The sequence below is a fragment of the Megascapheus bottae genome, chromosome 5 (genome assembly GCF_031878675.1).
Source record: "Megascapheus bottae isolate mThoBot1 chromosome 5, mThoBot2.hap1, whole genome shotgun sequence".
NCBI lineage: Eukaryota > Metazoa > Chordata > Mammalia > Rodentia > Geomyidae > Megascapheus > Megascapheus bottae.
This window is the reverse complement of record NC_143513.1, coordinates 82,576,648-82,598,700: the sequence shown is the minus strand read 5'-3', so window position 1 is coordinate 82,598,700 and position 22,053 is coordinate 82,576,648. Positions and strand designations below refer to the sequence as shown.

The 22,053-nt window shown below is 48.6% G+C and overlaps 1 protein-coding gene across 3 annotated transcripts; it reads right to left on the bottom strand.

Annotated features, from left to right (window-relative positions):
- Positions 1-1,145: 1,145 nt before the first annotated feature.
- On the bottom strand, positions 1,146-20,739 carry Galnt11 (polypeptide N-acetylgalactosaminyltransferase 11). 3 transcript variants are annotated; one of them, XM_090333571.1, is made up of 12 exons: positions 20,644-20,739; positions 13,695-14,027; positions 12,692-12,815; positions 11,161-11,327; positions 8,581-8,706; positions 7,785-8,034; positions 6,359-6,476; positions 5,755-5,907; positions 3,942-4,160; positions 2,975-3,079; positions 1,950-2,087; positions 1,146-1,791 (listed from the first exon to the last, which is right to left on the bottom strand). In XM_090333571.1, the coding sequence occupies exons 2-12, from the start codon at positions 13,987-13,989 to the stop codon at positions 1,660-1,662; spliced, it is 1,827 nt and encodes a 608-aa protein (XP_090189697.1). In that variant the 5' UTR covers positions 13,990-14,027; positions 20,644-20,739; the 3' UTR covers positions 1,146-1,659. The 3 variants fall into 3 exon arrangements, with proteins under 3 accessions (XP_090189697.1, XP_090189695.1, XP_090189698.1); XM_090333569.1 differs by lacking the exon at positions 20,644-20,739 and adding an exon at positions 15,538-15,664; XM_090333572.1 differs by lacking the exon at positions 20,644-20,739 and having other exon boundaries at positions 12,692-12,826; positions 13,695-13,783.
- Between the last annotated feature and the right edge of the window lie 1,314 nt (positions 20,740-22,053).

The window sequence follows — 22,053 nt, the reverse complement described above, 5'->3', positions numbered from 1 at the left end:
CTGAGCAGGCTGGCTTTGAACTAGGATCCATAGATCTTAGTCTCCTCAGTAGCTAGGATTACTGGCATGAGCCACCACTGCCTGGCTCTCTGCCTTTCATTTGCTTCTTTTTATTTATTTATTTATTTATTTATTTATTTATTTATTTTGGTTGGTGGTGGGGATTGAACTCTGGGCCTGGGCGCTGTCCCTGAGCTCTTCAGCTCAACGCTACTGCCCCACCCCTTGAGCCACAACACCACTTCCAGTTTGCTGGTGGTTAACTGGAGACGAGTCTCATGGACTTTGGTGCCCGGGCTGGCTTTGAACCACGATTCTCAGATCTCAGCCTCCTGCGGAGCTAGGATTATGGGTGAGAGCCACCACGCCCAGGTCTCTCTGCCTTTAATTGAAGCATTTACACTGGATATGATGGTTGATACTGTTGTGTTTAAATCTACCATATGGCTGCCTTTTGAACTATCTGATCTTTGAAGTCAAATGACATGAAATGTTTAGGCTATAAATCACATAGGGAAGTGGGAATGTGGCTTAGTGGTAGAGTGCTTGCCTGGCATGCATGAAACCCTGGTTTCAGTACACAGTAAAAGCTGGAAATGGCACTGTGGTTCAAGTGGTAGAGCGCTAGCCTTGAACAGAAAGTCCCATATGTAATAGGGTTTTTCAACTGCTTTGCACCTGGAGATAAAAACTGAGCTGCTGGTGTGGTGGGGCACGCCTGCATTCCCAGCGACCCCGGAGGCGGAGGCCAGGTGTCTCCACAGCACAAGGCCAGCCTGGGCAAGTACAAGACCCCATCTGAGAAACTAAAAGCAAGGAGGATCGGGGTGTGGCTCATTCGGTAGCCTGAGTCTCCACATGCGCGCACGCGCACACACACACACACACGTCTCTCTGCAGTGTAAGACTGCTCCAGCAATGCAGTCTTGAGGGAAATTACTCCTGAATTTTGTCACTTCCAATAGTAATATTCTCTCTTCATCCTGCACAAATATTTGAGGCTTTCCAGTACGTGCGGACACTTGCCAAATCTCGTTCATCCTTGTGGGGCTCCCATCTTCTGGCCTAGCAACCCTACCTACATGGAATGCCCACAGCTCAGGCTACACAAGGCTGGTGAGGACTAAAAACGGCAGAGCCAGAAATACTAATTAAATAATCAAACGTTCTTTATTTAAATGTAGTACCATAAATCATCAAAATAATTTATAATAGTTAACTGCCTCTTAAATATGACACCTGAAGTTAAAAGCAAAGCTCATCATTTTTTTTTCAAATCATCTATTTAGAACATATTAAACACATGATGGAAAAAATTAACTTCTATGAAAAATCATGAGCAGATGAAATCTGTGCCATCACCAACGGGGAAATAAAGAAGCATGAACAAATTTGAATGTTCTATATAAATCTGGCTCTTTAAAATTAAAATTATTTTCTAGTTCCCTTCTCTAAGCAAGTGTTTCTAGCAGCAGCTCAGAAATGGCCTGAATGGCCTGTGGCGCCCTTCTTCCTTCCACAGCCCCTTGGCCTTGGCTCCATGTGGCCACAGCTTCACGTGGCCGTGGCTTCACATGGCCAGCGCCATTTCTTCCCAAAGCTCCAGGCTGCGTCCACAGTGGCCACGCATCCTGGCGCATCCAGTCCAGCAGGGTCACTTCAACCTTCCAGGCGCCACTGCTGGGAAGGGGAGCCATCACATATCCCCATGGCAACGGAGCCCTTCTGCCCCAGCGGCTCCACCACTTTCAGGCACTGACCCACAGAGACCTGGTATAGCCGGTTCTTTTTCTAGAGAAAAAAGCAAGAGAAAAACATACTTGCTTTCAGGTTGTTTTTTCCTCTTTGAGAAGCTCAGAGGAAGGATATGGTGCAGAACATCAACAGTGAAGTGTTCATAATGAATGACAACTACGACGGACTGAGGCCGCCCCCACGCCAGCTCTCACCCCAAAGGTCCACTGCTGGGAGCCTCCCGACCCATGGCACTTCATGAGCCGCGGTGGGTCTGACGAGCGCGTCTCAGGCATGTCCAGACAGAGGAGATTATTCAAAACCAACTCCTGCTCTTCACTATAAAGCCAGATCTGCAAAACAAAACAGCTTTAAAACAAGTTTCAGCTTTAAAGATCGAAGTTCAGGACTAAACATGCATCCATTTTTTTTTTTTTTTTTTACCAGTCCTGGGCTTGAGCTCAGGGCCTGAGCACTGACCTTCAGCTTTCTCAAGGCCAGAACTCTACCACTTGAGCCGCAGCACCACTTCCAGCTTTTTCTATTATGTGGTACTGAGTAATCGAACCCAGGTCTTCATGCGTGCTAGGCGAGCACTCTACCAGCAGGCCAAACTCCTGGCCCACATGCCTTGTATTAGTGGAAGAAAAAGTGGATTCATATGAATTTCACAGCAGCAAAGCGTCCATGGACACATTTCAATTTAGCAGACTCACCCCCAAAGCTCCCCGAGTGGGTATTCTAACTTGGCACTGTGAGAGGCAGCGGTGGGAGGGGACCACGCTCCGTTAGCAGTGGCCCTGCTCCCTTCCACTCCCTGGCACAGAAGGGGCCCATTCAGAAACATGTTGACTCAGACAGCGTCCACGCTTTGGGATTTTAAAGTAATACACCATTTACCACAAAGCCATTTGCCCACGACACCAACACCCCACAAAACCAAAAATGACAACGACTTCGGCCAGTGAGCCGAAGTGTGTGTCTCCTCACAGCGACTGTGAGACTGCACTGCTGCCAGGCTGCCGGCTCTCCTCTCATCACCCACGAAGCAGCCTGAAGCAAATTGAAGGAGGTTATTCCTCCCATTTCTACCCATCACAGCTTCCAAGTCCCCAACCCTGCCAAGCACAATTAACGGATAGCCCCAACAGAAGCAGGAAGTGGTTGTCCGAGGTGATGCCTGACTTGCCCATTGCACAGCTCAGGATCTACCGTGTGGCACTGCCCTTGGCCTCCTCACCTGAGCCGGGTCTGCAGAGTCACACGCCTTGAGCACCACAAGGCTTCCCTTCTGGCTGGGGCGGCCCTGGGCCACGAGGCATTTGTTAGTCTGAATATGATAGAGCTGTAGACGAGAGAGAACACAGGATCTCTCAGCTTTCAAGGAAGACCAACGTCCAGAGAGCTGTGAGCACTGGAAAGCAGGGCATCACGGAGAGGCGGGAATGGTAAGAGCTACCCCCGAGTTCTAGCCCCAGCACATGCACCACACTGAAACCTCCACAGCAGGAAAACTCACTGGACACACAGTTAAGCTACTGGAGGGGCTGAAGGACATTAACAGAAATATGAGATGAGACATAGGAGATATGAAAGAGACCACATATACCGAAGGCAATACCCACTGCACCAGCACCAAGGCCTGCCAGGGGCACGCTAAGCAATGAAACATGGCCAGCACAATGACGCCCAACACAAAAAGCAGAAACACGTGACAGGAAAGCAGGAAGGGCTTGGAAAGAGGGGGAAAGCTAACTGGAGGGGTACAGTCTGCATGTGTGGAAAATGTCACACTTGACTTGTACAACTCGTGTGCCAATAAAAATGTATCGGAATGGAATTAAACCATGCAGGCACACTGGGACCCTGACTCAGCGACCGTAGAGAAAACCTCCAGCCTCGAATGTTGCCTGGAGAAACAGGTGGAGCAAGCTGGAAGGGACAAGCAGAGCGTGGAAGTGGAACAGGCTCTCCAGCAGGCTCTGCTGACTCAGAGCCTCTGCCTGAATCCACCGGCACGCCAGCATCGCCGCATTACCAGCGGCGAGGGAGCTCATCAAGAGCAAGGCTTTGAACTTCAGGGCTCCTGCTCACTGGAGGAGGACTTTGTGCAAGCGTCTAGACATTCAAGTCCCCAATGTCACCTACAGGGGCACCTAGGACACCGGATGACACCTCCAGGGCACCCTGTCGTGAGCACGTCTCACCCTTCCACGCCGAAGGACTCTGGGGCGTTTGGGGCCTCTGTTGATGAAGAGAGGTTGCTGGGGTTTGGCGTTGGGTCCAGGTATCTGCATCTCTGGGTAGATATTATCCAAATACCATTTGAATGAGTGACACCCCAACTTCTTCCTCAGCTCTACACGCTCACTGATGTTCCCATAGCTTCTGCTCTTCAAATCAGGTCGTAAGGAAAAATACTGCTCCTGAATTTTGAAAAGATGAGAATGAGGCTGTTACACATAGGAATTGTGAAACTATTTTTCACGGAGTGATTTCACGCTGTTGCAGAAGGCCATGGGAAGCTGTCACACACGAAGTCCACTCGTGTCAGTGTCAGGTGCTCATCTGTAAGAGGAACAGGTCTCAAAACTCACACTCTCAGCCGGGCGTGATGGCTCTCACCTGTCACCCTAGCTACTCAGGAGGCTGAGATCTGAGCATCGTGGTTCAAACAGCCTGGGCACTAAAGTCCGTGAGACTCTTATATCTAATTAATCACTAGGGGCTGTGGCTCAGGGGTAGGGTGGTAACCTTGAGCTGAAGAGCTCAGGGACAGTGCCCAGGAACAGAGTTCAAGCCCCACACCCACCAAAAAAAACCCTCAAAATCCCTCGCATTCTCAAGCAGGATTAAGGATTCCAAGAAGTTCTGCTTGCAAGCCTCTACTACTGAAAATTTAAAAATACTTGTGTCCACGCACACATTTGACAAACGAGGGCTCCAACTCAAGGCTTGGACACTTAGCTTTTCTACTCGAGGCTAGTACACTACCACGTGAGCCACAGCTCCAGCTCCACTCCTGGCTTTTTGTTGGTAAACTGAACACAGGAATCTTAACAGACTTTCCTGCAGGCTGGTTCTGAACCATGATCTGAAGGCCTCAGGCTCCTGAAGTAATGTGCCACCAGTACTTGGCTTTACAAATACTTTAAAGCAGATACTAGCATAAGCTGTGTGTGTATTTATATTTGTATGTGTACAAATGTATGAAATTATATATTTTCATATAAACATTAGCATAAATTACTTGTACTTGGACCTGCCTGTGGTATTTCTGTCAAGCATGTGATGGTGTAATGTTCAAAATGCTTACATAAATTACCCTTAACAAAGACGTTACGATAAAACATCTAATACTGCCAAAAAAGTTACCAAAAAACTACTGAAAGTTGTCTAAGGCAGAAGAGAAATAGGAAAGGAGTCCAGTGTTCACAAGCTCTAACAGACTGGCAAAAGTCCACAAAGTGAAGAAGAGAGCAGCCAGGCTCCGTGGGAGTCACAGAGGAGCAGAAGGAAGTAGGAATCGGAAACAGCACCTGCTCTGGTGTTCACTGCACTGCCATTAAACAAAATTAAAGAGAGTCGGGTGTGGTGGCACACTCCTGTAATCCCAGCTCTGGAAAAGAAGCAATTACAGTAGGATTATGGTTTGAGGCCACTCAGGCAAAGCTGAGTCTCAACAAAGACGCTGAGCGTGGTGGCACACGCTGTAACCCAGCTACCCTGGAGAAAAGTGACTATCCAAAACCAACCACAGAAAAGGAAAAAAAGGGAGCAGCAGGTACTGTTCCGCTGGTAAAGTTGTTACCTAGCAAGCCCAGGGTTCAAACTCCAATACCATTTAAAAAAGAAAAAAAGGTGTAACCACACAAATTGACATGGTGGTGAGAACAGGCCAGCAGCTGGCCTGCAGCCCAGGTCCCTCAGGCAGGAAGATGCAGGGAAGAAAGGTGGCAGAGCTCTGGCAGAGAAGTGGCTGCTGTCCTCCCCCCTCCCCCTCACAGAACAGGGCCTCACCTTGTACTCATCAAGCCACACGTGGGCCAGCCGCAAGGAGTTGTGTGTCATGGTGTCCTGGCCCTCTGGAGAGCCATAGGGTCGCCGTTTCCGGAAAATGTGCCCTACTCGAGAGCAGGGGATAATGAAGAGACTGCCACCGCACATCCAGATCTAGCCGGAGCAAAACAGGCGTTAGGCTTGCTACTGCACGTCTGCGAATGAACTCTCACGATTCACCTTCGTCCTTGGTGATTAGGTAACTTCCCAAGATCTGTCTTCTTCGCAGACAGAGGGAGGTCAAAGGGGCATTTAAAAATGTCCTGAAATGAGCTAAGGATGGACTGAATCTACTATGAGGTGGTATTCATACACTAGCATGCATGTGGAAATGGGTCAGCAACCTGGTAGAATGCGCCCCACAGTACCAACATCTCCTCCACCCCATTACACAATTACAGAACCGCCTCCCTACACATCTCCCTCTCTCCAGCATACTACAGAACTGACTAAGGATAATCTGTCAATAGAGATAATCAAGAGTTTATGGAACATATGGGTGATAAGTGAGAATTATATTCTATGGCACAAAGTTTAATTATTGAACACACAAAATAAAAATTACCCGAAAGGAAATTTCCAGATTTTCTCCTCCCCAGATGTCCATGCCACTGTCGTACGTGCCGAGCTCGTTGAAGTATTGCCTGTTCATGGCGAACAGCCCCCCGGCCATGGTGGGCGACCTGGAAGGGAAGCAGCATCCTGCGGACACCGTCTGCTCTGCCGTGCACCTGCCGCCACCGCTGGCAATGTTCCATGTGCTTCTGGAACACTGGGCAACACTACGAGACTGCTAGGGACTGCTACTCTTGCCAGGACAGGGCTGGGCCCAGAACTCAATTTTCTACATGGCTAATGATGTGCTCAGTACCTGGTACATCAAGAATACTGAAGTGTGTGAAGCACCAGGTTTAATAGAAATCCACCTATTAATCATATTATTTTTGATGGTCAGGAAGAGCCACTAGGACAAAAACTACTCTGGGGCCTGCCACGGGAGATCACAGCCTAGCACACCAAGTTGGGTCAAAGGTGCTGATAGTGACACTTGAGTGTTCAACTGTCGTCGCTTGTCATATCCCATCAAGGGGCTGCTGCTGGAATGTGGGTGGAGGCCAGGAGCTTGGCTAAATATCCTAGGACATGAATGAGTCTCGAACAACCACCGGGTCAGAGATCAGGAGTGACCAAGCCAGGATGCCTTGCACAGGACCCAGCCCCTTCTGGGCATCTCACTGCCTGGAACTCATTGGTGGACCAAAGTTTTTATTGGCCCATGTTGCCTGTAGGAGAGAAGCCAAGTACCAAACGAGGACTCTGATGCCTGCAGAAAGCAAACACCACCCAACAACCAGGAAGATTTTTTTTAAAAAGTCACATAAAAGAAAGCAAGGGAGACAAGCTACATAGAAACGTATGCCCAGGCTCTAATTACGATGCCACCAGGCAGGTACTTCAACATACCTGGTTAATCCTCCAAGAAAAAGGAACAGAGAACTAGCTCTCAGAAAAACAGGGAAAAAAAAAACCTATCTGAAAAACACTTCTCAGAACTGAAGAAGGAACCAAAAGTATGACTGCTGCTGGCTCTTTATGCCCAATTTCTGAAATTACCAAGGCCACTGTCACAACACTGAAAAGAGAGGTGCTGAGCAGGCTCAAGTGAAGGAGGAAGTAGAGTCTGGGGAAAACACAGCACCCGAGAAAAACTAAGAAACTGAACAAGGGGAGAAACTGGATGAATGCACCAAGACAGCATGGGACCTGCAGGGAGGGAGAGTGTGAGGAACCGGTGCTGCAGAACGCACAGGTCTGCCTCCCCACGCCATGGGAACCTCACACCCACACCGCTTATCTGTTACTCTTTCGCTTTGGCAGTGCATGAACTCAAACACGGTCAAGGCAACACTGTGCTCCTTACAAAGAGGGAGTAGTCTTGGCTAAGGGCTGGCTGGCGGGGCTTCCTGGGCTCTGCTAAGGAGCCATCTTACCGTATGGGTGCCGTGGCCCCTTCCGCTCCACCTAGCTCAGAAAGGGGGACGAGATCCCACTTGAAGTGCAGCCCCCAGTTGAAGCCGCCACGCACGATGGGCGACGCAGTGTAGGCCAGGGTGTCGGCACTGATGATGTCGATGACAGGACACACCACAGTGTGCGGGTCCCGGAGGATGGCGGCCAGCAGGGGCTGCAGCCACGCCACGTTCACCTCGCAGTGGCTGTCCAGGAACACCAGCACCTCCCCTGGGGAGCACGGGGTGGCAGGGAGGCGCCTCAGTGCTCAGCCCAGCAAGGTCGCCCGAGAACCGCCAGGCACTCCCGTGCACTCCTCAGTGGTGAGCAGCGCCCACCACTGCCAGAGCCGCTCTTGCCCCAGTTCATCACCTTGGGACCTCGGCCCACAGCTCGTCCTGCCTTTCCCACCTGGCTCAATGGCTCTTACCAGCCAGACAGCTCGCCTCTGTTCTAATTACGAAACACACGTGTGGAAGTCTTCCCGCCCGCCTTTCAATTTCACGTCTGTTAGCTTCAGCTAAGGAACGAACAAGCATTCTGCTGTCCTTCTGCTCGTACAAGCAGGATCTACAGGATCTAAACCACTTGAGGCACCATCATGAATTAACAAGGATCAGCGCAGACCGTGAGGCCGCAGAGCTCTCAGCACCTGCGCACTGTGCTTCGAGGCAGGCACGCAAAGATCTTCCCAAGTGGAACAAGCTTGAGGCTGGCGTGAGCACGTGCAGACACAGCTGTGCACACACCTGCAGCGGCCAGCCTCCCACACGGTACCTGTAGCGTGGGCCGCTCCAATCATTCTTCCCCGAATCAGTCCCTCACGCTTCATATTTCTTATGATTTTAACTTTTCCAGGGAGGTATTTTCGAACATACTCGTTCAGTTCTCCTTTTAAATCATCTAAAAATATAAAGAGTTCCATCAAAGTTCAGCCCACATAGGACATACACAGCATTTTATAACTGCTAAAAGTTGTATCTGAGCCAGGAGCTGGTGGCTCACGCCTGTAATCCTAGCTACTCAGGAGGCTGAGATCTGAGGATCATGGTTCAAAGCTAGCCTAGGCGTGAAAGTGAGACTCTTATCTCCAATTAACCTGCCAGAAAACTGGAAGTGATGGCCTGATACGGTGCTAGCTTTGAGCTGAAGAGCTCAGGGACAATGCCCAGGCCCAGAATTCATGACCCCAACCAACCATTAAAAAAAAAAGTTGTATCTAACATGCTAAAATTATAGAACCTTCTGCTTCACTGTGACAAGACTTCGAGGCTTCCTCTGGGAAGACAAGGAAGTGAAGGGGAGGAGGGGAGGAGGAGCGGGAGGAGCCCTGCACAGCCCCCAGCACAGGGCTCCAAAGGCCATGTCTTAAGCTCTGCAGCTCAAGAACAGACATGGTCACAACCATATTCCAAACAAAATGAGGTAGAAATTCTTGTTTTATTTAACCAACTAGGGCTTATTCCACTTCAGACTAGTTACATAACTTTTTTTTTTTGGTGGGCCATGGGATTTGAACTCAGCCTGGGCGCTGTCCCTGAGCTCTTCAGCTGAAGGCTACCGCCATACCCTCAAGCCAAGCCCCACTTCCTGTTTTCCAGAGGTTAATTGGAGATAAGAGTCTCAGGTCCTTTTGTGCCCAGCTGGCTTTGAACCTTGACCCTCAGATCTCACCCTTCAGAATAGCTAGGATTATAGGCATGAGCCACCTCCGAGCTTTACATAACTTTTTTGTTTCTACCAAGCCTAATACACTAGCAATAGTAAATATGACCTTTAGTTTTGTGTCCAAAGACACTATTTATATCCATTTTGGGTTATTTACCTTTAAAGTTCAAGGTCAAAGCACATGAGATAATATGAAATTAATTCTTTCTAAAGCACAAAACACTGTAAATCATGAAATTTTCCTTCTAGTGCAATAGCACTTGTCTACAGTCCCTTCTAGCTTCTTAAGACGGCTTGACCCAGGGTTCCACAGACCAGTCCTGCCACAGATCAAGACCACGTCTCAAACTCCATGGTAAACAAAAAAATGTATAAATTCTACAATTTAGTATTTAACAAGTATAAATACTAAAGATATGTTTTTAACTCCTCAGTTGATTTTTATGAATCTTTCCATTTTTTTCCCATGATGTTTCTTCCAAAATGTGAAAATGTGGTCCCCCGTGTGCCTCACTCCTCGTGCAGAGCACAGATGTGTCTGGACACACTGCACAGGTTACTGTAATGGTGTGTGTGGGAAAGCTGTGCTACCCTCACCTGCATTCTCCTGGGAGCAGAGGGTGGGAGGGAGGCCAAGCCAGCTTCACAGCTAGGGAGTATGTGTTCATGTACACCTATGCACAGACCATCCTGACCCTGCACGCTACCACTTGAGCCACAGCTCCACTTCTGATTTTTTTGGGGGGAGGGGGGGAAGTTTATGAGACATAAGAATCTCAGACTTTTGCTGGGCGTGGTGGCTCACACCTATAATCCTATTCAGGAGGCTGAGATCTGAGGATCAAGGTTCAAAGCCAGCCCGGGGAACAAAAGAACCTGAGACTCTTATCTCCAATTAACCTCCAGAAAACAGGAAGTGGGGTGGTAGCCTTGAGATGAAGAGCTCATGACCAGCACCCCCCCAAAAAAAAGAATCTCTGATTTTTGTGAACAGCCATTCTTTGCAGATCAACAGTGACTTAAAGAAAGGTATGTATAATAAGTAGCAAATACCAGAGATGCTGGCCCCCAGGGTCACAGGCGCCATCAGAGTGCACCGCCTGGATCCAAGGACTGCTGAGGGAGTAGCAGGTCACAGCACGAGGCCGGGCAAGATGGCAACCTCCAAGCGGCATATGTACATGACACTTGGAAATGGCAAAGTCAGGGGTCAGTGGCTGCCGGAGGCTGGGTGGTGAGGTGAGGAAGGGGTGAGCAGCATGAGGGCAGTGCCGGTGACGGATGGGCAGTGCTGGCCAGGGTGCAGCTGAGGCTGCAAAGCTCTACTGGGGCCACACCACAGTTCCACGTGTGGCTCCCTGTGCACTGCACTGCACTGACCTACGACCACCACAGGCAGACACAACTCCACAACTTCCTGCAAACCTACAACTACCTACACACTGTTCCTCTTAGTTTCTTTTGTATGTCATCATCAAGGAATTGTACAAAGGTGTTTCAACACAGCACGCTCACTGATGAGTACAAGGCAACTGGACCCTTTTTTTTTTTTTTTTAAGCCAAAGGAAATCACAAAGCCAGGCCATGCATAGAAATTTCCCCTGCCTGTGTGAGTGTGGCTCTGCGGCGCCAGCGTGGGCAGGGGCCCCACCATGCCTGCCTGCTGCAGTGCCTGGCTGCTGCACGTACCGAAGTCACTGGCATCGTCCACAAGGAGCACCTCATGGAGCAGGTGTGCGGGCGTGCGCGCCACCACACTGTGCACCGTGCGGAGCAAGGCAGAAAAGGCCTCGTTGTAGAAACAGATGACAACGCTGGCGACGGGCAGGTGGGCCGGGTAAGTCTTCTCTTTACATCTGAAGACAAAGACAGGAAAACCTGACATCTCAAAGGACAGGCACTCAGGAGGCCAAGACCTGAAGGACTGTGGTTGGAAGCCAGCTCCAAGCAGATAAAGCCTAAGACTCCTTTTTATTAGGTTTATCTGGGGCCTCTATCCCTGAGCCATGCCCTGCCCCTTTTTTGCCTTACACATTTTTCAAGTAGAGGACAGGTTTTGCCTGGGCCCTCCAAACGATGGCTTCCCATGTGGTTGAGGTTATAGCTATAAAATTCACCAAGCTCACTGGTTGAGCCAGAATCTTGCTAACTTTCTGCCTGGGCTGGCTTCAAAGGACAATCCTGCCAGTGTTTACCTCCCAAGCAGCCAGGACTGTAGTGAGCCACTGCACCCAGCCTTGGAGGAACATTTGTAAATACCTACACTTTCCTGGGGTTTTCATTTTAGTACAAGTACTTACCACAACACGCATAGCTCATGTCTGGCTTCTCCTTAAGGGATTTCGGAAGGACAAATTTTAAACTTTACATTTGAAATTTTTTGCCAAGTAATATAAAAACTAATATAAAAACACTGAAGTAAGCTATCATCTCCCAAGATCATAGAAGAGCTTTTCTGTCACGTCAGTAACTACTTGATACACAACTTAGCTTTAAGCAACAACAGAAACTACTGAAGAAGCAACACTGAAGTCCTGAGTTCTCTCCCATGGGATCAAAGCTCCCTAGGGATGGGGCCCCACCTAGCTCCTGCAGCCCAGTCCAGCTCAGAGGCCCAGGTGAAAGCCCCAACCAAGCCTATACTCAGCGCTCTAGGGCTCTGAGTGCTGTGTCTGTACCCAGGAGGCCTCTCTTCTGGGATACCAGACCTGTCTGGGTTTGGGTCTTGTTCTGCCAATTCCCATCCGAACCCTTGTCCACATGCTACCATGGTGTTTCCTTATCAGCTTTGTCTAACTGACTCCAAGTCCTGTAAACCCTGGGACTAAGCCTCACACTGCTTGCTTCCAGGGCCTAGAGAACACACAGCAAGCAGAAAGTGCCCAACAGGTGTGACAGCTAAAAGATGAGTAGAATATTCTTTTCCAGTTTAATTCCTTTTTGTCATGAATCCAATGACTATTTAAAATGAAGGCCAGGCTATTTAATTCATACTCTGTGACCTCAAATTTCAGGAGACCTAGTGGATTCTACAACTGTGTTAGTACAACCTCAAACCACAGCGCTTCACAGATAAAAAAAAAAAACAGATGTAGATCTCCTGAAATTCTCTCTGTGATCAATGCCAACTGAAAAATACCAACACCATCTTCTTGACCTCTTAAACCAGCACTAAACAGACTTATTAAAATGTGTGAACAGAAAGAAATAAAGAACTTACGCTGCGTTCCTTGTGTCTGGCACATCTCTGTGGTAGCCCAAGCGGTTACTAATAAGCATATTAAAGGCATGTTTCTGATAGCCCAAGTCTCTCAACTCCTGATCATGTTGATTAAAAATCATTCCTGCAAAACAGCTTGATTCAGTTAGTGCAGTGAATGAGGAAAGGCTGCTACATTCTGTTACTCATTACCATCTTCTAAATGTCTTGAGTTTACCCTATTAAGTTCTCAAATCCAGGTTGGCTTCGGTTTCAAGTAAACCGATGTTGAGGTCAAATTCCTATCCAGCTAGTACAAAGCAGGTGCCTTTGTCAGTGGCTGACTATAATCCAGCTCCTCAGAAAGTCAAGTGGACCATAAGCTGATGAAACATGTAAAAGGTATATCTTAGGAAGAGGTTCTAAGTAGAAAAGTAAAGATAAGTCAGGTGCTGGTGGCTCATGCCTATAATCCTAGCTACTCAGGAGGCTGAGAGCTGAAGATCACGGTTCAAAACCAGCCCAGGCACACAATGTCCATGAGACTCTCATCTCCAATTAACCACCAGAAAACCAGGATTGGCATTATGGCTCAAGGAGTAGAGTGCTAGCCTTGAGCGCTCAGGGGCAGTGCCCAAGCCCAGAATTCAAGCCCCACAATTGACAAAAAAAAAAAAAAGAAAAAAAAGAAAAAAGAAAAGAAAAAGCCAAGCAGGTACTTGCCCATAAACACCACCTGCTCCCAAGCCAAAAAAATCTCATCATTTTATTATATTGATGAGAAAAACTAATATGTGATCAAAGAAAACAAATCTGGTAATTTTCCACAAAAGCCATGGGTTATTAAATCCTAATAAGCAAGCACTAGCTTTGAGAAAGCCCAAGGACAGTGCCCAGACCCTGAGTTCAAGCCCCAGGACTGGCCAAAAAATTAAAATTAAAAAATGAAAGGAAACCATCATTTAAGATTGTTAATACCCAAATAGTTCAGTGTGGCTGTTGGTAAAAATCAAGTACAACTTACCCAATTCAGAAGAGAACTTCAGGTGGTCTTTTTCTGAATCTTCAATATTATTATCTTTCACATCATCCATTTTGTTTGCTTTGATCTGTGATTCTAATACTCGACTTGGGCCTCGAGTAAAGCGAGGATAGAGTTTCTTGGGAAATGGCCCATGGGGCCCAGACCCCTTGAGGGGCACATTCTTAAGGGGCTGAGTCACTTCGCTGACATTGAAATAAATAAAAAGCAACACTGTCCAGGTTGCAGATGTAAAAAGGCACCCGTAACAGAAATATCGAACCGTGACACTTCCCATTATAGACCTAGCATGGCTGAAGGGACATTTTCAGTTTCCTAGAAAAGAAGAGGAGGTAAGTTAGACACTTCAGTACATGTTTAATCACCCATCAATACAGGCGCTCATTTTCCAAATTGCCTAGCAGAATCCTGCACAGAGATTCCAACATAATCAGACATGCAGATGACATACACAGGCTTCTATATGCCATTGCAGCGCACAGCTGCCTGAGGCACACGTGTCCAGGGCATTCTTCACCTCTGTCCTGGACTGCTCTCAGTTTGCTCATGTTTTTTTCAAGTTCTAACTTTTCTTAAGAAAACATAAGTACTCAGGGCCAGGAGTTTGGGCATAGTGGTAGAGTGCTTGCCTGGCATGCACCAAGACCGGGGTTCAATTCCTTGGTACATAGAAAAAAAAAGCAGAAGTGCTGCTGTGACTCAAGTGTAGAGCACTGGCCTTGAAAAAGGACAAGGACAGTGCTCAGGCCCTGAGTTCAAGCCCCGGGACTGGAGGGAAAGAGCGGGGGAGGAAACATATAAGTGCTACAGATAACGTGACAGAAAAGTTAAGGTATCTTTGAACTGTAAAAATTATAGAAATCTAGCCCAGCGCCAGTAGCTCCCACCTATAATCCTAGCTACTCAGGAAACTAAAATCTGAAGATCAAGGTTCAAAGCCAGACAGGGCAGGAAAGTTTTCGAGACTCTTATCTCCAATTAACCACCACAAAAGTGGAAAGTGGCACTGTGGCTCAAGTGGTAAAGCACAAGCCTTAAGCTCAAGAGTCCAGCAACAGCTCCCAGACCCAGAGTTATATCTGGTTCATGATCAACCAAATATAAATAAATAAATTATAGGAATCTTTCTTTTGATTTGGGTTTTTGTTTGTTTTTGTCATGCTGGATATAAAATGTAAGGATTTTGGCTATCACTAAAATTGAGCAATTTAGAAAACACAGCTGTACTTTCTAGAAAGTACATATTATAACACTTCTCTCTGCATCAACCATAGACCTAAGTTATTTTCTAATAGAGGTCAAGCAATTGTTTTTCCTCTCCTTACAATAATCTGTAAAACAATGCAAAAAGCATAAAATATATCCTCAACAGCAATATTTTCTAAGTTTCCTGAGAGATACTCTCATGAAGGCTCATATAACTTTCTGGAAAGCCAATGCACACATAAAGCAGTCCCACTGGGGGCTGTGAATTTGGCCTAGTGGTAGAGTGCTTGCCTAGCATGCACAAAGACCCAGGTTTGATTCCTCAGTACCACAGTACCACATATACATAGAAAAAGCCGGAAATCATGGTGTGGCTCAAGCTCTAGCCTTGAGAAGGCCCAAGGACAGTGCTCAGGCCCTGAGTTCATGGCCCAGGACTGGCAAAAAAAAAAAAAAGTTCCACTGAACAGACTTACCATAGAGAAGTCTGCAGAGATATTGCAATATGGAATCATTTTTTAATGTTATCTTTGAACCACCAAGACAAAGCAACTTTTCAATAATCCTCACTTTAAAAATTATGATGATGCTGTAAGCCAGAAGACAGTAAGCAGCTTACCTTCCAGCCAAGAGCTACTAGACACTTCAAGTTGATGAGAAACTGGAACCCTGACCTGATCCACAGACAAACTCAGCTGCACACAAGCAGTGTCTTGGAATTATGTCTTTTGTGGCAATTAACCCTGGCTTTAATATCTGATGATAAAAGCCTTTTAAAGGTCACAGCAAACGTTTAAGGTTAATGTCAAATAACTAGTAAGCAAATTCTTTCAATCATAAGCTCAAATAGTTAATAAAAATCCAAACTTTGGCGGTTTAAAATCAATGTAATTATTGTCTTTTCAAAGTTAAAGGAATGAAAGGGTAACTAGTCAACTGCAGGAACCTAAAGTGCAAAGTCAGTCTGATTCTTCTTTAGTCGTGGTAGCTGCTCAGGGACAAGACATCTGAGCACTGAGGTTTTGCCAGGGAGGAACAGAACAGAAATGGGGCAAAGTCTTTGCAATATGATGATGCTAATGGCTGACCACAAATTTCAGCCAGGTGATGAGAGATGTGAGGATGTGGGAAAATCAGGATGAGATTGAGCCTGGCTGAGGGACTCAGTCCTGGTATGTCTGAGTAACTGTTGGAGCTGTTAGCAGACTAGGCTGCAGAGTGGTTAGAAAATAAGATGCCCACCAGGCACAGTGGCTCATGCCTGTAATCCTAGCTATTCAGGAGGCTGACATCGGAGGATCAAGGTTCAAAGCCAGCCCAGGGACAATGCTCAGGCCTATTTCAAGCCCCATGACCCACAAAAAAAAAAAAAAAAAGAAAAAGAAAACGAGATGCCCAACACTGAGAGTGTGGATGGGTGCAGATAACGATATAGGATCTGGAGACGTTGCCACAGACAAGTCCATGGCATGATCATGGCGCGTCGAGTGGAAGAAAACCCTAGAAGACAGGTCATTTCCTCTGTTCAGCCGCAAACAAGTACCCAGCACAGTACTGTGTTAACAATTAATATCTACCTGTATACACCTTAAAAGCACATTGCTGTAGACACCTACACCAGGTTTAGGTAAGACCTATTTTGAGACATTTTCAGTCACCCTTATTAACAAAGGACAGTCTCTATAAAGATTATATGAAGTTCACAAATAATCAAATATTTCTTCTGAAAAGTATTAAATAATATTAAAGAAAAGGCTAATCCTAATGCACTGCTGAAGTTCTATATGGCAGGCACCACGCAGGAGGCGGAGGTCTATTGATATCTGGAGTGCTCATTATTGTATTAAAAGCACAGAAGACACAGGTAAGCAAAAAGGAAAATATTTGAAAAACACCTAAAATGTCATCTTTATGCTTCACTATAATCCACTTATCTACAATCTCTTTATACTGTCTATAAAATCATACAACACTTTTGTCAACCTCCAAGGAAATATACTTAATAGACTCAGGTTATTGGCATGATGGCTAATTTTCTATCCTTGACTTTATTTAAACATTAAAACATATCCTGCAAATTTATTAAATGAGATTAAAGAATTCATGAGAAAACTGGCCACCAGTACCTCATGCCTATAATTCTAGCTACTCAGGAGGTTGAGATCTGAGGCTTGAGATTCAGAACTAGCCCAGGAACAAAAGCCCCCATGAAGACTCTTACCTCTAACAACTCAAAAACAGGAAGTAGTGCTGTGGCTCAAATGGTAGAGCACTAGCCTTGAGCAAAGAAGTTCAAGGACAGTGCTCAGGCCCTGAGTTCAAAGCCCATAACAAACAAAATGATAATAGTAATAATAATAACTTGTGGGGGAAAAAAGCTGTAACAAAACTTTAGAAAGTATTTAAGACTTACAAAGAAATGGCCTTTTTTTCCTAATCTCTTTTTTTTTGTCTTAGTGTCTTAAGCTAAGAGGATTTTCATACCAAAATGAGTAAAGCACCCTGAAAGATTATTTTAATCCAGCTGGCCAAAATTTTGAGAATAAAATTCAAACACTTTTTTTTTTTTTTAATTAGCTAGGCACTGGTGACTCACACCTGTAATCCTAGCTTCTTAGGAGATCTGAGGAGAGCCATTCAAAGCCAGCCCAGGCACAAAAGTCCATGAGACTCATCTCCAATTAACCACCACCAGAAAACTGGGAATGGTGCAGTAGTGATAGAGTGCTGGCCTTGAGTTCAGGGTCAGCACCCAGGCCCTGAGTTCAAGCCCCACAACTGAGATCACAGACACATACACAAAATCCAACTATGGGGACTTGTATGTAAATACTGAGCCATGAGGTCTAATAAAGAAACCTGGAATGTCATTCTTTGGCTCCCAGGAAGTCAGGAGTGGCCCAAGAAAGATCACTCACTCAGCATTACAGAGACTCAAGATTCTGCCCTAAATGTGAGTTAATCAGAATCCAAACTTCCTTGGACCTTGGAGTTGGGTGAAAGCCTAAACAAATTGTGGTTATTTGCTGCTTACTCTACTTCCTAAGATAAAGAAGTTCCTCATCTTGAGATGGTTTCACTTGCCTAACTCTGTAACTTCAAAGAGATGGCTACCTTACCACCTGCAGTACTGCCCAGTCTCATAATCAGTAGACCCTGTTAATGGAACCTTAACTGTTGAGCACAGCCCCTCTGTGGTGCCCCAAAAACCTATTCCACAGTCTGGGTTCCATCACTGTGTTGCTCCCAGTTGCAGTTGGATAAGGCAGTCATGGCTAAATAAGGGCAGGTAAATCAATGTTCTATAAGCAAGATTCAAAGACTTTGCTTCCTGAGAGTTGTTTTCTAGTCTGAATTTCTGCTCCTTTAATGTGCATCTTGAACCACAAAGCTCATAATGACAAATCTGTTTAACAGCTACTTTCTCTCTCAGCACACAATCATTTTTTATAATGTGTAATAACTGTGAAATGTCTACCTTGAAATGTAAAGCTTACCTTTCAGTAGTGTCCAGCTATTTTCTTTGTTAAGTGTATCCTGTGATCCAAATTAACAAGCATGGTAACAGAGTAACTCAGTCATGTGAGTCCAAATACTGGTTTATAGAAAGTACAGCTCCTACCATAACCCTGTGAAATGGCCAGGTGGTGACAACATAGAAATACCCAATTCTTCCCATTCTTTACCTTCTCTGGAAAACCAGAAGCACACACTGTAGTCCTCAGTGTTTTACAATAATGTACAAGGAGATTAGTGAATCAAGGAAGGTTCAGAGCTGAAGGATCCACCTCTTCCCTCTAGGCCCAATCTTTTTATGCATCTAAAGATGGAATATGAAGGACTGAATTCTGTTTCACTCCCCAAGGTCAAGAAAAGCACCAGGTGCATGCTCACATGCTTGTCCAGGTCATTCTAACCTTGGTCCCCAGGGGATAATAGCCCCCACACCCAAGGTGGAGCATTCCTTTGTGGACCTGGCCACGGATACCACCCTGAGCCCCCAGGAGACTACAACCCATTTTTTAATTTTACTTCCTAGTTAAGCCCTATATAAGCCTACCCCCAAATCCAGTCCCTAGCACAACCTCCAATCCCATGGGAAGGTCTGTGCCCCTTGCTGTTCCTCAATAAACAATCTTTGCCCATTGAGGATCCAATTCAGCCTTTTTCCATCCTCCTCCATTCTCCTTACAAGAGCAAACTCCAGACATCAGAAGCTCTTTGGGAATTATCCTTGGGCATCTATTTTCCTAAAAAAAAAAAAAAAAAAAAAAAAACCCAGCAGAGGAGCATGGCTCAATGCCTACAACCCCAGAACCTATAGGCAGAGGCAGGAGGACCTCACATTCTAAGCCAGCCTCAGCTACAGAACTCCAGACTAAGCTGGGTTACCCAGTCACAATCCTCTCTCAAACCTAAGGCAGAAGGCTAAACAGGAAGATCATGGTCCAGGATGGGCAAGGCCAGTATTTATGCAAAACCCACCCCCAAAATAACTGAAGTAAAAACGGCTGGGCAGAGGGTGGGGGCACCTCAAGTATACAGCCTGAGATCCTCAATTCAATCCCCAGCACCACCAAAAAGAGAAAACAAGAATTTATCTCACATGCAGAAGAAACCTCCAGAGTAATGCAGAAGGGAAAACGATACAAAACATACACCACAAGAAGGGAAACAGAAAAGGCAACCTGTCAAAGCACCTAAAAGCACAAACCTCACCTGACAGTGAGCAGGGACTGGAAGAGGCTGGTCTTTATTATTTACCACCCTCTGGAACAAAGGGACTAAAAAAGTGACCAGAAAGAAGGGACGGTGTGGCTCAAATGGCAGAGTGCTTGCGTAGCATGCACTGGGTTCAAGTCCTCGTGCTATCAAAAATAAATAAATAAAATCTGTTATATGTGAAGATGAAGATGAATGCACAGCTCTGTGTGTTACATTTAAATAACTAAAAAACAACGCCTTTCAGCACAGCCCATGTGGACACGTGAATGTCTCTGGGCCACCGGCACGGCCTTCTCGAGGGGCCCAGGGGCACCTTGGCCGAGCTGCCTCCTCTTAAATCACAGTGCGAGTTCGCGGACTGAAGCCCATGAGTTTCTTGGGATTCCTAGAAGTCAAAAAGCAGCTTAGGGACACTAGGCAGACCAAAGCCTGGCACGTCGGGCCGGAGGGTGAGGGAGCGCGGAGACTGCGTGGCTTTCCCTCGGGACACAACCGGGAAGAGGAGGCGGCCCTGAACGCGGGCCCGGGCCGGCCTTCTTCATCCCTCCACTCGGCCGCCGGGCGAGCCGCGGAGCAGCCACTTTCTGACGGACGCCCTCGGGCGGGGTCATTTCACGGGGACGACGGGTCCTCCCCACAGCTCCCCGGCGGCACGCTTGGCATCCTTCTCCTGGGCCCCGGGAGGCCCGGGGCGCGTCGGCGGGCCGCGGAAGGGGAAGCCCGCCAGCACCGGGCAGGAGGGTCCGAGGGTGCCCGGACGGCTGCGGGCACAGCCGCGCGGCCCGTGTGCAGGACGGACGCGCCGACCCCACAGCGCCCGAGACCCTCCCCCGGCACAGCCGCGGGGACACGGGGCGCGACTCCCCAGGCCCCGACAGCGAAGGCCGGGCGCGCGGACGGCGGTGGGCCTGAGGGCCGAGGCCGGCGCACCCCGGCCCGGCCGCGCCGCGGGCCCCGGACCCGCCCCGGCCCCGCCCCGGCCCCGCCGCGCGCTACTCACCGCGCCGCCCGCCGCCCCGCTCCGCGGCCCCGGAGGACGCGCGCGGAGCCATCCCTCGCGCCAGGCCCGCGCCAGCGAGCCGTGCGGCCGCGCCTCCCCGAGCGGCCGAGCGTGACGCACGCGCCGCGCGCGCCCAGGCAGCGGCCGGCTCGCGGGGCCCCGCGCCGCCCGCCCCGCCCCCCGCCCCCGCCCCCCGCCCCCGCCCCCCGCCGGCGCCACGTCACGGGGCCGCGCCGCCCCGCCCCGATGACGTCGCCGCCCCGCCCCCGATGACGCCACGCGCGGCCCCGGGGCGCGGCCGGCCCAGGCCGACACGTCCTCCCTCGGAAGCCGTCCGGGGCCGGCGGCCGCGGCGCGGAGACGCCTCGGCGGGCGCCCTGAGGCCGAGCCCCCGCGCCCCGACGCGGAGGGGAAGCGGTAAGCGCCGGCGCCCCGCCGGACCCCTCGGCCTCAGCCCCTCCGCCGGGCCGGCCGCGGCGCCCCCTGAGGTCGGAGGGCCGCGGGCCGAGGCCAGCCTGGCAGCCCGCCCCGAGCCCGGAGAGCCCTGTGCCCCGGCGGGGGAGGCCGGGAGGGGCGGGGCCGCGTCCTGCGAGGCCCTGGGGAGGACCCCGAGGGCGCCCTGCGAAGGGCTCGCGGTCCTGGAAATCATGGTACCCAGATGAACGCCAGGGAACGGAGGAAAGGGCTTTTTCTTTTTTTCCTTTTTTTTTTTTTTGTCAAAAAAGGAGTTTGGCCTCGTGGTAGAGCGCTTGCCTGGCATGCACGAAGACCCGGTTCCGTTCCTCAGTACCACACACATAGAAAAAGCCGGGAGTGGTGCTGAGGCTCACGTGGTAGAGCTCCAGCCTTGAGAAAGTCCAGGACGGTGCTCAGGCCCGGAGCTCAAGCCCAGGACTGGCACATGTGCACTTGCACCAAGACAGCACACACTACTGGGCTGGATGACATTAGTCATCAGACCCAACTGTAGACTGACAAGTTCTTCTGCTTCAAATATGAAACCACCCCCGCTCCCCCCACGCACACCCGCACGGTGCTCATGCTGGAGTCCCAGCTGGTGGCACCATTTGAGGAGATGGAGATGGAGGGAACTTTAGGAGGTAGAGTCCAGCTGAAGCCCATGTCTCCTGTCTGTGAAGGTTACACTTGATCCCCTGTCCTAGCCACCCCGTGCTTCCTGGTCACTGTGAGGTGACGAGACACTGCCCAGTGGTCCATGATGTTTTGCCTCATGACCTAGGGCCAAGCATCTGGGTGGTCCCTCTGACACAGCCCAGATAAAAGTTGTTCAGATTGTTCTCCTGGGTATTTGTCACAGCCGTGGGCCCACTAGTATCATGGAGCTGTGTTGTGCTATCCAGGTGTCCCCCAGCCCCAGGGCAAGGTGCCTGGTTGTCTGGTGTGCAGATA